This window comes from Lepidochelys olivacea (genome assembly GCF_965140295.1).
Source record: "Lepidochelys olivacea isolate rLepOli2 genome assembly, chromosome: 1".
Lineage (NCBI taxonomy): Eukaryota > Metazoa > Chordata > Testudines > Cheloniidae > Lepidochelys > Lepidochelys olivacea.
This window is the reverse complement of record NC_140411.1, coordinates 142406349-142421997: the sequence shown is the minus strand read 5'-3', so window position 1 is coordinate 142421997 and position 15649 is coordinate 142406349. Positions and strand designations below refer to the sequence as shown.

Genomic DNA, 15649 nt, shown 5'->3' with positions numbered 1-15649 from the left:
TTCCTCTTCCCCTTCCCCTACATGGCATCCGGAGCCAGGTCAGACCAACCTGCAGATTTCTCCTCCAGCTGCAGGAAGCTCTGCAAACGCTTCCCCCACACACTCGCTTCCTGCACTCATTGCACCTCAGATGCAGGGGCAAGGATCCCTGTACAGGGAGCTGATCCCCAATCCAACCAACCCCTGTGCATCCAGACCCAATCATAGCTTACTGCGCCTCACCTCCACACACTCAGAACCCCCTGATGAGCCCCACTCGCCCTTCATCTGGACCACCCTGACATGCCATCCGGATCCCCCTACTGAGTCCCAACCAGCTACACCTGGTTCCCCACCCCACTGAGCCCCCAACCCCAGTATCTGGACCCTGACTAACCCCCCACACCCAGACTCCCATGCCAAGCTCTATTCTCTACATAGCCAGATCCCCCTTGCTGAGCCCCAGCCACCTTCACCTGGACCCCCCTGCAGAATCCCATTACTGTTGCACCCAAAAAACCCCAATAAGCCCGTGTGCATCTGGATCTCCCACTGAGCTGCCTGCACCCAGATTGCCTCATATACAACACTTTCAGTTCGCACATGGACACCCCATATTGAACCCCTCCACACTTGGATCCTGTCTTGTTGAGCCTGTCTGCCCACACCTGGTGCATCTGGCATAGAGGGGCAGGGCCCTGGGGTGTTTCTAGGGCAGGCACGGTCCTTGCACTGTGTCAGGGGTGGGTGCAGCCTCACCGCTGAGTCTGTGTCCTGAGTGGGGACCTGTACAGTGATCTCCCACCTCTGTGCAGCCAGTGGCCTATGCTCCCCAATGCCATGCTGAAGCCTCCACATGTATTTTGACAAAATTTACAGAATTTTTCAGAATTTTAAAATGTGTGCAGAATTTTTAATTTTTGGCGCAGAATGTTCTCAGGAGTAGAAGTTTGATTACTCACAAGAATGAATCAGATCACTTCTCACAATACAGTCAGAATGATACATGCAATACAAGTGATCTGCATGAAAGAATACATTAAGTACGAGTACATCAAGCAATAATTCCAAATCTCAGCTTTGAAAAATACCACTTATACAGCCAATTAACCTCTTACACCTCACTTACAAGTTAGCCTCAAGATGCTTATAAAACTATTTGGTTATCATTTATTTAGTGCCACAATTTTACAGTATTCCTGTTCATCTTAACCTCTTAACTAAGGCATTGAAATCCACATGTATAAAAATTAATTATTCTCCTCATTCTCAGTTATGTTTAGTGTACTTTGTTAGTTCAATAGCAAGGATGTGAATTGTTAAGGTAAATCCTCTAGGGTTTAGTGACTTCTTTCTTATTCTTTCTCAGCTAGCGTCAGGCTGGGTATTCGTTCTTTGCAGGTCAGAGTCCTCAAGTCCTCCTTTTCAGAGTTTTTATACACAGTTAGTCCTTTCATTTCACCAGGATGTACTGACTTTTGGCAATAATAAGTACAGTCTCTGGATCTGTGACTCAGAATTAGCCTAAACTTAGACACACTCTCTTACAGAAGGAATATAGTAAGAGAAACAGGCCCTTACTCCCATTCTACCATGTAGTTCATCTATTATTTATTATTTTGGGTGCTTTTGCCATCAGTTTTACGATAATTTGTGATTTTGGAGGGGGGGGGTGTTAATTATGATTATTTTGAAACCACTGGCAACTGTGGTCAGACTTGAAATAAGGATTGGAGTCCAGCACGGAAAAGCTATTAATACTCTGAACTTGTTTGATTAATTAGCTACACTCCTTTTGCAAATGGCCCTGATGATACCCCAGAGGAGATATTGGCACGAATAGGTAGTGGAAAGTTCTCTCTCACTGGTGGTTACTGGAATTCAGTTTCAGTTACAGCTAAGGCAAGTATATTTAATATTTTGTCCTTTTGTGCATGGGACGGATGTTGACAGATTTTGTAAAGGATTTTTTTCACAATAAAAATTGCTTATAGCATTAGAGAACATGATTTTAATGAAGGTTGCAGGTTTTTAAAAATTTACTGAGCCAATCCTTTGTATGAGTAGATATTTATTTGATAATTATGAATCCTTCATGTTTAAACAGTCAGTCCTGTGTAGGAAGAAAAATAACCACATTTAATACCACCACTGTTAATTCAGTGGGGCATTGGAAAACCAAATCAGGATGCAGTAGTTATGGCCACCTACTCTTGGGTGCCTCTTTTGTGGATTCATGAAGTGTCTGTGAAGAGCAGCCATAACTTGGCACTATATATATAATGTCCAAAAGCATTCGATATCCTTCATGACCCTCTATCTAGTTATAATAAAGCCCTAATATGCTCAAAGAACTCAGATTATTTAAGCATTTCCCCCCCTTCTTTGGCTAATGTCTTTAATTTGCTTTGAGCTTCCATATGTCTTGATTTTTAAATACAAGTATTTTCCCACATTTTATGTTAAACAGCCTGACTGACACATCTACCTGTTGTCCTGGACAAGATATAGAATCACTTATCTCTTTATTCAGTGCCATCCCAACCACTTATACTGGGAGTCCCGAATGTATCTAAAATCATTCAACTTTTAAGAAGTCTTTTCATTAGGGTCTTTATTCTAAACTCCACAACAGAGAGTTTGTTTTATAAGAAAATGTTTGCATGCTGTTAAGTACCTTAGAATGTTTTTAGGCAGTTTAAGATTACTAAATACAATTTTTTTTCTCATAACCAGTTGTCCCAGAATTAGAAGTTTTGTATTCTCCTTACCCTTTATATGGGGCCTGGTCTACAATATAGAATCAGGTCGATGTAAGGCAGCTTATGTTGACCTAATTATGTAAGTGTATACTTCAGCCAATGTGAGTGCCCTATTACACAGACATCATAGCTCAAGCCTTACGCCTCTCAAGGAGGTGATGCCTGTGTAGTTAGGGCAATGCAGTGTCTGTGTTGACACTGTGGGTTACTTATGTTGGCTGTTGGTTGTCATTCTTGTCAATTTCATGGCTCCAAATTGACAAGAAAGTTGCTCACAGCTTGTGCTGTCATGCCGGGTAATGTGGGGGGCTCCAGCTAGAGCTCGGCTGGCCCCCGTTTCCAGCTGGCCTGCTGCCTGGACTCCCCACTCAGAGCTGGGCTGCCCCAGGGTCCCAGCTCCTAGCAGGGCTGCTGTCCAGACTCTCTGTACCTAGCTGGGCTTCAGCCCAGGCTCCTCGCTCGGAGCCAAGCTGCCCCCAGCGTCCCTGCTCCCATCCTGGCGGCTGCCCAGGCTCCCTGTGCCTGGCCCCCTGCTCCCCACTGAGAGTTGGGGTCCCGGCTCCCTGCTTCCAGCTCGTGCTTAATGCTTAATCGCATTAAGTTGTTGGAGTGCATCCACAGTACTGAGGTTAGCATCAACTTTCAGAGCATTGCACTGTGGATAGCTATCCCACAGTTCCAGCAGTCTCCGCCGCCCATTGTAATATTGGGTTAAGCTCCCAATGCCTGATGGGGCAAAAACATTGTTGCGGGTGGTTTTGGGTACATGTCGTCAGTCACCCCTCCCTCCGTGAAAGCAACAGCAGACAATCATTTCGTGCCTTTTTTTCGTGTGAGCGCCATACTGCTTTCAGCAGACAGTGCAGTAGGTCTGCAAAAAGTCGCATCGAACGACGGCTTTCACTGCCACTCTGCTCTCCTGATGCTATGAATCAACCTTGCAGGTCCTCTATATGACCATCGTTATCCACCACTTCCACTGCCACTCTGCTCTCCTGGTGGTCTCGCAAGGCTGCTTCCACTGCAACTCTGCTCGGCTGCTCTTGTCTCGCCATACCATGGCTAGAGTGCAGCCCACTCAGCCATTGTGTCCTGGCAGCAGACGGTGCAGTAGGTCTGCAAACCATTGTCATTGAACGACCGCTTCCGCTGCCACTCTACTCTCCTGCAGGCGCCATACCACAGCAAGCATGGAGCCTGCTCGTATCACTGCAGCAGTTACGAGCATTGTAAACACCTTATGCATTATCATGCAGTATATGCAGAACCTGAAAAAGCAGGCGAGGAGGCGATGGCAGCGCAGTGATGAGGATATGGACACAGACTTCTCTCAAAGCACGGGCCCCAGCAATTTGTCTATCCTGGTGGCAGTGGGGCAGGCTCATGCCATGGAACGCCGATTCTGGGCCCGGGAAATAAGCACAGACTGGTGGGACCGCATAGTGTTGCAGGTCTGGGACGATTCCCAGTGGCTGCAAAACTTTTGCATGCGTAAGGGCACTTTCATGGAACTTTGACTTGCTTTCCCCTGCCCTAAAGTGCAAGAATACCAAGATGAGAGCAGCCCTCGCAGTTCACAAGCGAGTGGCGATTGCCCTCTGAAAGCTTGCAACTCCAGACAGCTACCGGTCAGTCAGGAATCAATTTGGAGTGGACAAATCTACTGTGGGGGCTGCTGTGATGCAAGTAGCCAATGCAATCACTGAGCTGCTGCTATCAAGGGTAGTGCCTCTGGGAAATGTGCAGGTCCTAGTGGATGGCTTTGCTGCAATGGGATTCCCTAACTGTGGTGGGGCAACAGACAGAATGCATACCCCTTGGGCCTGGATCACCGAGGCAGCCAGTACATAAACCGCAAGGGGTACTTTTCAATGGTGCTGCAAGCACTGGTGGATCACAAGGGACATTTCACCAACATCAATGTGGGATGGCTGGGAAAAGTACGTGACGCGCGCATCTTCAGGAACTCTGGCCTGTATGAACAGCTGCAGCAAGGGACTTACTTTCCAGACCAGAAAATAACCACTGGGGATGTTGAAATGCTTATAGATATCCTTGGGGACCCAGCCTACCCCTTAATGCCATGGCTCATGAAGCCATACACAGGCACTGGACAGTAGTCAGGAGCTGTTCAACTATAGGCTGAGCAAGTGCAGAATGGTGGTAGAATGTGCATTTGGACTTTTAAAAGCGCGCTGGCGCAGTTTACTGACTCGGTTAGACCTCAGCGAAACCAATATTCCCACTGTTATTACTGCTTGTTGTGTGCTCCTCAGTATCTGTGAGAATAAGGAGGAGACATTTATGGCGGGGTGGGAAGTTGAGGCAAATCGCCTTGCCGCTGATTACACACAGCCAGACACACGGTTAGAAGAGCACAGTAGGGCGCGCTGCGCATCAGAGAAGCTTTGAAAACAAGTTTCATGGCTGACCAGGCTACGGTGTGACAGTTCTGTTTGTTTCTCCTTGATGAAAACCCGCCCCCTTAGTTCACTCTACTTCCCTGTAAGCCAACCGCCCTCCCTTCCCCCCTTCAATCACCGCTTGCAGAAGTAATAAAGTCATTGTTTCAAATTCATGAATGCTTTATTAATTTGTCACACAAATAGGGGGATAACTGCCAAGGTAGCCCAGGAGGGTTCGTGGAGGAGGGAAGCACCGGGTGGGGTGGGGGAGGAGGGAAAGACAAGGATAAACTGCACTTCAAAACTTATTGAATGCCAGACTTCGGTTGCTTGGGCAGTCCTTTGGGGTGGAGTGGTTGGGTGCCCGGAGCGCCAGCACCCCTCCCCTACCCCCCCCGGCATTCTTGGGGGTCTGGGTGAGGAGGCTATGGAACTTGGGGAGGAGGATGGTTGGTTATACAGGGGCTGCAGTGGTGGTCTGTATCTTTCCTGGACCTCAACCATACGCCGGAGCATATCAGTTTGTTTCTCTAGTAGCCTCAGCATTGCATCCTGCCTCCTTTCATAATGCTGCCGCCACCTTTCCTCTTGATCCCGCCACCTCTCCTGTTGCTCCTGCCACTTGTCCTCTCACGCATCCCTCCTGTCCTCGCATTAATGTTGTGCTTTCCTGGACTCTGCCATTGTCTGCCTCCACACATTCTGCTGGGCTCTTTCAGTTTGGGTGGACTGCATGAGCTCAAAGAACATTTCATCATGAGTGCGGTTTTTTCGCCTTCTTATCTGCGCTAGCCTCTGGGATGGAGATGCTAGTCGCAGCGTTGAAACATTTGCAGCTGTGGGAGGAAAAAAAGGGAGATTAAAATTGAAAGACACATTGGCCGTTTAAAAGGAGGAGCTGATGTTTTTGGGTTAACGTGCAGCACAAACCCAACTAAACCCCACACCCAATTCTCTGGGATGATCACTTCACCCCTCCCACAACCGTGTGGCTAACAGCAGGGATGATTTCTTTTCAGCCACAGTCAAACAGCCCAGCAGGAACGGCCACCTCTGAATGTTCCCCTGAATAAAATTCCCCTATTTCAACCAGGTGACCATGAATGATATCACTCTCCTGAGGATAATACAGAGAGATAAAGAACAGATGTTGCTTGAATGCCAGCAAACGCCAGGACCAAACACTGCCATGCTTTCTTATGCAGTGATTCCAGACTACATGCTACTGGCCTGCCGTGGTAAAGTGTCCTACCATGGAGGACGCAATAAGGCTGCCCTCCCCAGAAACCTTTTGCAAAAGCTTTGGGGGTACCTCTAGGACAGCTTCATTGAGATGTCCCTGGAGGATTTCCACTCTATCTCCAGACACGTTAACAGACTTTTCCAGTAGCTGTACTGGCCGCAAATGCATCCCAAGTCTTCAGGGCAAATTAATCATGAAACACGCTTGCTTTTAAACTGTGTATTCTATTTACAAAGGTACACTCACCAGAGGTGCCTTCTCCGCCTTCAAGGTCTGGGAGCCTGGGTTGGGAGGGTATTGGCTCCAAGGTGATAAACCGTTCCTGGCTGTCGGGGAGAACGGTTTCTCCGCTTGCTTGGTGTGCGCTATCTTCCACCTCCCACTCCTCATCTTCCTCGTCCCCAAAATCTTGCAGGAGTCCACGTACAGGTGTGGGGTACTTGTAAGGGCACCCCTTAGAATTGCATGCAGCTCATCATAGAAGCGGCATGTCTGGGGCTGTGACCCCGAGCGAGTGTTTGCCTCTTGGGTTTTTTGTAGGCTTGCCTGAGCTCCTTAAGTTTCACGCAGCACTGCTGTGGGTCCCTGTTATAGCCTCTGTGCTTCATGGCCTTGGAGATTTTTCTCAAATATTTTGTCTTTTGGAACGGAGTTCTGATAGCATGGATTCGTCTCCCCATACAGCGATCAGATCCAGTACCTCCCGTTCGGTCCATGCTGGAGCTCTTTTGCGATTCTGGGACTCCACGGTCACCTCTGCTGATGAGATCTGCATGGTCACCTGTGCTGATCAGCTTGCCATGCTGGCCAAACAGTAAATGAAATTCAAAAGTTCGCGGGGCTTTTCCTGTCTACCTGGCCAGTGCATCTGATTTGAGAGTGCTGTCCAGAGCGGTCACAATGGAGCACTGTGGGATAGCTCGCGGAGGCCAATACTGTCGAATTGCATCAACACAATTATGTCCCAAATTCAACCCGTCCTTGTCTATTTCAGCGCTAATCCCCTTGTCAGGGAGAAGTACAGAAATTGATTTTAAGAGCCCATTAAGTTGACAAAAATGGCTTCGTTGTGTGGACAGGTGCAGGGTTAAATATATCTAACGCTGCTAAATTTGACCTAAACTCGTAGTGTAGACCAGGGCTAAGATACCTCAGAATTGATCTATATAATTCACTTGCATACTGCTCTTCACTTGACTAGTTACTTTGCAAACTCTCTAATAGATCTTGGTATTTGTGGGCACAGTATGGAGTAATACTTCAACCACTTCCAGAGGATGGCCTAGAGATTTGTTTAAACTACTGATCACAACAAAATATTTCTTCATATCTTGAATTTTAATCATGTTTAACATTGTTAATGCTCTAAAAATAATCCTACTGCCTTAAATTTTACTGTTCATCTGAATTAACTGTTTCTGGATTGTTGACAGGACCTGGTTTCAAAGATGCTTCATGTCGACCCACATCAAAGATTGACTGCTGCCCAGGTTCTTAGACACCCTTGGATAGTTGACTGTGACCAGTTGCCTCAGTACCAGCTAAACCGACAGGATGCTCCACATTTGGTTAAGGTAAATAAAATTTGTGTGTTCAGCTAGGTGATTAGCTAGTATTAATTGTAAACAAAAACAGTTACTGTGCATTTGCTCTCAGTACTAATCACAAACTTTTATGATTGTTTGTGAGTTCAGTAAACACAGTGCATTCAACCATGTGAACTTGTGATTTACCTAATGTTTAAAAAGAAAAGGAGTACTTGTGGCACCTTAGAGACTAACCAGTTTATTTGAGCATGAGCTTTCGTGAGCTACAGCTCACTTCATCGGATGCATATCGTGGAAACTGCAGCAGACTTTATATACACACAGAGAATATGAAACAATACCTCCTCCCACCCCACTGTCCTGCTGGTAATAGCTTATCTAAAGTGATCATCAAGTTGGGCCATTTCCAGCACAAATCCAGGTTTTCTCACCCTCCACCCCCCCACACACAAATTCACTCTCCTGCTGGTAATAGCCCATCCAAAGTGACAACTCTCTACACAATGTGCATGATAATCAAGTTGGGCCATTTCCTGCACAAAGGTATTGTTTCATATTCTCTGTGTGTATATAAAGTCTGCTGCAGTTTCCACGATATGCATCCGATGAAGTGAGCTGTAGCTCACGCTCAAATAAATTGGTTAGTCTCTAAGGTGCCACAAGTACTCCTTTTCTTTTTGCGAATACAGACTAACACGGCTGTTACTCTGAAACCTAATGTTTAGTAATACAGGTGAATCCATCTGTGGAGAATAAATCTGCTCTGTTCACAAAGAGCAGTACACTGCAATCTCCATGCTGTTTTACTACTTGTGTTGAGACAGATTACAAGATAAATGAGTTTATAAATAGTGTTTCCCCTGGTGATTTAGATTGCTGTCTCCTAGATTTTGAACTCTGATTTTAAAAAAGAGTTCATCTGAGACTGTAAGTGATTTAGATGTTTACAATGGAGGAATTGTAGTTTTGACTGCTAGTGTGATTTTAGTGGAGGGATTATAAGTGTAAAAATTGATATTTTGGAGGTGAAATTTATTTTTTTCCAAAATTTTCATTAAAAATAAGAAATGAAATGGAAACCTTTATAGTAAAGGTTATATTGAATGGTGTATTATGAAACAATCAACACTTGATAGTCTGAAACATAAACCACTTTTGATACCAACTGATTTTTTTATTTTAATTTTAACCTGGATGGGTGAGATTGAAGATCCCCACACTCATTTCCCCCCCACACATACAAAGTTCCTCAAAGGCCTTATGTCATGGTGAACCTCCCAACCTACAGAAGAGGGATCTTACATCTTAAGAGTTAATCAAATGACCCTAAGTCAACTGTAAGAGACAGAGCTTCCAGTAGTAAATGGCTTAGAAGGAAGGAACCAAGTTCAGATCCGAGCCATAGATTAGAATTTTCTAACAATCTGTAAACTTAATTTAGATGTATACGCTTCAAATTTATATAGACTAGTTATGAAACATTTTTTAAAGCAATTTTTAGTGATAACATAAATGATTAGACAGATCGTAAACAAGGACAATCCTCTGGTGGGATTTTACACTCTGCACTTTTGGGATGTAGTTAAAGCACAACTTAAGTGTGCAATATAAATGGCACCTGCTGATTTTTAAAAATCATGTCAGTTGCCTTAAACAATTTTAACATAGTTGAGCTCTTCCTGTGCTGCAAAAAAAGAAACTGTGGTCATGCTTTAAATAGCTAGAATACTACACTGGTAAATCAAGCCCATTGTTTTTAACCTACAGAAAACAGTTTGATTATTAAAGATCTCTAAATCGTGTAATACTGTTATGATCTCTAGAATGTAGTAAAGTCACAATGTGTGGGGTTTTTTTGTTTGTTTTACCTCTGCCTTCTAACCCTTTAGGGTGCCATGGCAGCCACATACTCTGCTTTGAACCGCAATCAGTCACCAGTTTTAGAGCCAGTAGGCCGTTCTACTCTTGCTCAGAGGAGAGGTATAAAAAAAATTACCTCAACAGCTTTGTGAAGTGACCTCAACCAGATACTTGGTACCATGGTATAAGATGATAGCACAAATCATGGCAACAAGTAGCACATATCTGCAAGCACACTCTGTCCCAGCTGGTACCCATAATGCTGCTGCTCCTATTGTTGCTACTGCTTTCATCTATTCTCCCTTTAAACTGTTGATGGCAAGTTACTGACCTTTCTGGAGCTTTGGATGGAGTGAAAAGTGGAAACACAATGAAAATGAACACGTTCACTGATTGAATAAACTAGAAGAATTATGAATGCCAACTCTATCATAAAAATACACTGAATAAAGCACTCTGCACCATATAGCATTATTTTTATAAGAAATATTTCTTGTCCCCTAAAATATTCTTTGTTACATGTTGGGATGGACAGTTTATGTTAAGCACTTAGCTTAAACAATCTGTTTATGTTAGCACTGTATACTTTGTGCCATCCAACATTTTGTATGTTTTTGTAAACAATTCATAAGCAGTACTTTTTTGTGCTGTTTTCTTTAATGTATACATGCCTTGGTTTATTTAGATTTTATTAATCATTTTGACAATTAACTCTGGTTAAACAGTTCACCTGGATTAATCAGTATTGTTGGACAGCTCTAAAACAGCCTTGACTGTTAAACAGCTATTGAATGTAATATTATGAATGTGTATTTTTCCTTGTCTGTCTTTTCTACATTTCCATGTTTTTGAAGTTGCATGTCTTTTATGAAGACCAGAGAGATGTTGTTGTATTAAAAATTTAAACAGTGGGTTTCTCACACATGTAATAGGTAATGCATCCATAAGAAAAAGTAACTTGTTCCACCTCACCCCCATCTCTTTTCCCTTGTTTTTCCCCCACCAATTACAGGACTCAGGAATCGTTGCTAAATAGTTTTCCCTTTCAAGACAGTTGTTTCTTGCTTATTCTCATAACTCATTTAATATTTTTACTTTTATTTTATTACTTTAGTTAAGAGCTGACAAATATGTTGTTCAGCCGGTGCGGGCATTAGAGAGTTAGAGAAGAAATGTAGTGCTGACTCTAAAGCAAAAGACAATGTCCATTGATAAACAGAAGCTTACCAAAAATGGATGTAAACTTTGTCTCTTGTGGTTAGAATATACTGGACTGATTAATTTCATTTTTTTCATTCGTGTGATGCTCTTAGTTTACAGTCCAAAGCAAAGTCAGAGAAGAACCATCCAGTACTTCCAACTGACATCTGAGGTTCTAGCAACATAATTGGTCTCCTTGGGCCACTCATCGCCAGTCCAGGCACCCTTAAAATTGTACTGTCCAAGTCAAGTAAAACAAAACCACCCTTTTCGTGTTCCTTGATGGCAGTGTTCTTCCCACTTTTCCTTTTAATGTGAGTGTAAAAGGCTCTTAGTTTACGTTCTGAGGACACAAATCATAAAATGTGCTTGCTTTTATGTAGTCTCTGAGATTCACTGCAGATGGCTGATCTTGAGTGTGCACTGGAGCACATTAAAGTTTGGCTGATACCCCATTCTGCCAAAGAAAATGGTACATCAACTGACTACCTGTATCAAATACCCTTTACAGAAATATCCAAAGCTACTAAATATGGAGCTTAGTGCACATTTTCTATGAACAATACTGTTTAAAAATCAAGAGATCACAAATGGTAGTGTGATTCTTGGTTAATTAGTCTGTTCAGTTATTTTTCCAGTAACTAATTTGTTAGTTTTTCTACAGTGAGAAGTTTTCAAAGAAATTTGTGGAGGGAGCGAAGTCCTTCATTAATGTGACACCACAGATTTCCTCCCTCTGATTCATTGATCCATATGAACATGGAACGAAGACTCTGTTAGAAGCTTTTAGTAATTCCTTGGCAAACAGGAAAGCTTAGGTTTTTACAAGCTGCCTGGAACTTTACAGTTAAGCAATTAGTCACTGTTTTAAGTGTGAAGTCGGGATAAACATCATAGCTTGTCCGTTTAATGCTCTAAACTGAAGGAGGGAAGACATTCTGGTCTCTGTATAATCTTGTGGGGATCTCTGAAAGGGGAGTAGAAATAGAGGATTGGAAAAGGGAAGGGATTTTAATTGGAGAACCAACTGTTTAGCTTCCAGAATCAACTTGATCACTGGTGTTAAAATTCTAAACAGAGAATCATGCTGTCAAATAGTCTCCTAATCGAAAGGTAGAAGTGTGGGGGAATTATGCAGACTCCATGCTCCCTTAAAAAGGGGGGGGGGGGCAATTAGAAAGAGCTGAAAAGCTAGAGGCTTTGTATGTAGTTTGGTGCTGTCTATGCTGATGTCCCTCCAGCGGTCTAGAGAACAAGAAAGGCCCTTTACAAATAAATAGTAGTAATAAGGGTTCCTCTATTAAACCTGCAATCTGTCTTACTGCCCTCAGTGGAACCTGATGTCTTATTTTTTAATACCTTGCCATGGTGCTGATCTACATTTGGCAAGGATGATGAAGAGTTAGGAACTTGCCAAGGCAAGATCCATAACTCTAGCAGGGCCCTCAAGATGTACCCTTGGTCTCAGATGGGGCATGGTAATCCAAAGGAAATAGAGGATTTTTAATGTTGCTTTGTATTATTAAAGAATAACTTTTTACCTGGAGGGTTCTTATTGATAACAAAAAGTGGAACAGGTGTCTTGAACATATTTGTTTCACTACTATCCTCAGAGTAATTAGTCATTTGCTCCTTACCTAATGTTCTACAATTGAGTGGTGGCTCTTTCATTCTGTTGAGGATTCTCCCTTTTATACAAGAAAAATCCTTAATGTTGAGGTGGGGAAAAGCCATTTGCAGTATAGTCTTTCCTTTGAGATTGGCTGCAGCACCAGTGGTGTTAGCCTAACAACTGTTTGGTAATCTCACCCTTCAGCATGTCTCTCTAAGTCAAGCTTGACAAAAATTAAGAAATCATGTCTCCTGGAAACTGTTTATTTCTTTTGAAGATTAAGGTTAAACATTAAGTCAAATCTAGCTGATATCGTTTTAGAACAGTACTGCTGGAATAATTACATGGTCTTTCAGTTCTTTTGCTTCAAGTCATAAGATGATCAGCAACTGAATTCAGGAAGGAATATCCCATATATACTTAATAAATAGGAGTGCTATGGGGTTTTATGCCTTCCTCTGAAACATCTGGTGTTATAGTCAGTATAACAGAGCAGAAGGACAGTAGATACTCAAATATGGTAATTTCTGTGTTCCTGAAGTCTTTAATTTTACAGTTGCTTCATTTATTCTGTCTCTGTTCCCTCCCAAACTCAACCTATAGATCAGAAACCTCATACTCAGCATGCATCATATACATTTCCATGATGGGCTGCAAACACACAACCTTCATCATCACCCCAGACAGTGTTAGAAACTAACCTCAATCCATCAGTTTCACTGTACTCTCCTTGCCTTGCAAGGGGATGTTCCTCTGTCTTGTGAGAGTATCTGTGTGCCTAATCCACCAAAGTTATGGCAATATCAAGACAAATGACTGTGGCAGAAATGTGTTAGTCTTTTGTCAATGCATGTACATTTTTAACAATGGTCTAATTTCAGAGGTTACGTTTTGTATGGCAGTCTGTTTAAGCTAGAAATACTCCTCTACCTGGTTCTGTCTGAAAGTGGGACTCTGAAGGCATATTAACGACAGCTCAAACTGGGTTGCTTTCAGTTTTGCTTTTAAATATTTTTAACGCTACTAAGTCACCTTTGTTCCCCTGTGCTTACTGGTCTTTGTAATCAATATATCCAAGCAGAGACTATTGGGAAATGTGAATGTGATCAGTATGTTTCCTTTACACAGATACTGCTCCCACATTGTGTATATGCACAAGCAAGCAAACTATACTGAGCTTTTAATTTCTTAAATAGCCCATCTCTCAGGCTTGATCTAGAGTAAGTTTTGAAGGTGTGCTGTTAGATGAGGTTGTATAAAACAACCTAATTAACACCATAAAGACTAGTCAAGACAAAGTGATTGTATTTTAACACATCCTAACCTGGTCAAATCTAAAGTCTAGATCGAATATAGCTTTAAATCCTAGTTTAGACAACTGTGTTTCTGTGGAGCAAATAAATTTTACAGGAAAATTAACTTAGTTTTATACATGTCTCTTTCTGGGATCCACACACATTTTTCTCCACGTTTATCTTCGGCATGTTTTTGTAACTGTAGTTACTTAGGAACGAAGGATGGGAAATTAACATACTGCTGCATAGTTGTAGTCTCAACTCCTCACCACACAAGCTTGAACGGTGTATGACCCACTGTGTAAATTTTCACTACCGCTCCTTTGTCTGCAAAGCATAGCCAGTGACTCTAGAATACAGATTCATGGAAGAGGAAAAATGGAGAAGTGCAGATACAGGTGAATAGCCTATTTTTCAAAGCAAAATTGCCAGTTGTGTGTGAGTATGTGAGAACAGAGGGAGGAAGTAGCTACACTACTCAGATTAGCTCTATAGCAACAGTGAAGTACTAATCACTATTAGTACTGAACAAAACTTATACTGAATTTTTCAAATGAAGTATTTAAAACTGATTTTTTAAGAGAAAAAGGCATAAGGAAATAGAATTGTTTTTGTTTTTTGTTTGCTTTGTTTTTGTAAATGTAGTATACCAACTAAAGCTCTGCTTTTCTATTATTGGAAAGAGGCTTCTAGGTATGTCATTTCTTGGTAAGCGTCAATGGTTAATGGATGAGTTTTCACTCATGAAAATAATGTAAATGATTAGCTTTATGTTGATACTCTTGACCTAATCAAAGGGAAGGTGTACTCATAAGGGATGTAATTATTTTGCAATCTAGTGGGGGTGGGGGGGAATCTACTTAAAACAATTTTTAAAAATGACGAAATCACAGATGATATTTTTCTACAATTCTATACAATCATACTTTATACTAGTTTCCTCCGCATGGCATGTAAGTGAGTCTAAGGTACAGTAGCAAAAATTCAACTGTTCCTTTTGGCAGACAATGAAAATAGCATCTTTCAGATGCTTGGCACTGCTGTCGTAGAATTGAAATGCTAGTAAAAAGGTTAAATAGTACTGAATACTTAAATGATTGTTTTATTCAGAGTATGATCTAGGAAATTTTCTAATCATACTATTAATGTGTAATCTAAACTGTTCCAGATGTAACCATGAACAGTCCTGGAAAGGTATCATTGCTTGCATCCCTGTCAAGTGGCAGGTTTTGTAGTCTTTAAAGGAAATTGAAATTTATACAGTGAATAAATTTTCAAACATATGAAAACCAATGTCTGTTTTATTGGGTTGGATTTTTCTCATCTCTCTCTCTCACACACACACACTCACCCACACCCTGCAGTGTGGTTTCTACCTCAAGTGTAATTAACTTTGCTCCATATAAAACATGCATTCCCAGCCAGAAATGACTTATTAAATTAATTTCTAAACTGAGTTTGTTTTTTCTGAGCTTAATATGCAGGTGTTGTTTTCTCACTCAGACATTAAAGCTTTATGCCATTACTTTTTGCATGTTTAATCATCTTGACTTTTATTAGTATAGTCAACAGAGACCTGATGAAAAAAATTAGACCTAATAGAAGGTCTCAATCACATTTAACTCTATTAAAAACTCTATGTATTTGTGACGTGACCAGACCAAAAGATGCTAATAATTCTAAAATTTGGTGTCACTTAGTCTTTAATCCTGCAACTTCTTGCATGTGGACAAACTGCTGCAAATG

At 42.1% G+C, this 15649-nt stretch overlaps 1 protein-coding gene across 4 annotated transcripts in view; it reads left to right on the top strand.

Moving 5' to 3' along the window:
• Window positions 1-15192, top strand: part of RPS6KA3 (ribosomal protein S6 kinase A3) — a 125814-nt gene extending 110622 nt beyond the window's left edge. For all 4 annotated transcript variants that reach the window (XM_084614259.1, XM_084614258.1, XM_084614257.1 and 1 more), the window contains 3 exons: window positions 1764-1881; window positions 7823-7963; window positions 9826-15192. In XM_084614259.1, coding sequence (XP_084470385.1) covers window positions 1764-1881; window positions 7823-7963; window positions 9826-9948 — 382 coding nt within the window. In that variant the 3' untranslated portion in view covers window positions 9949-15192. The remainder of the gene's footprint in view (window positions 1-1763; window positions 1882-7822; window positions 7964-9825) is intronic.
• Window positions 15193-15649: the final 457 nt, after the last annotated feature.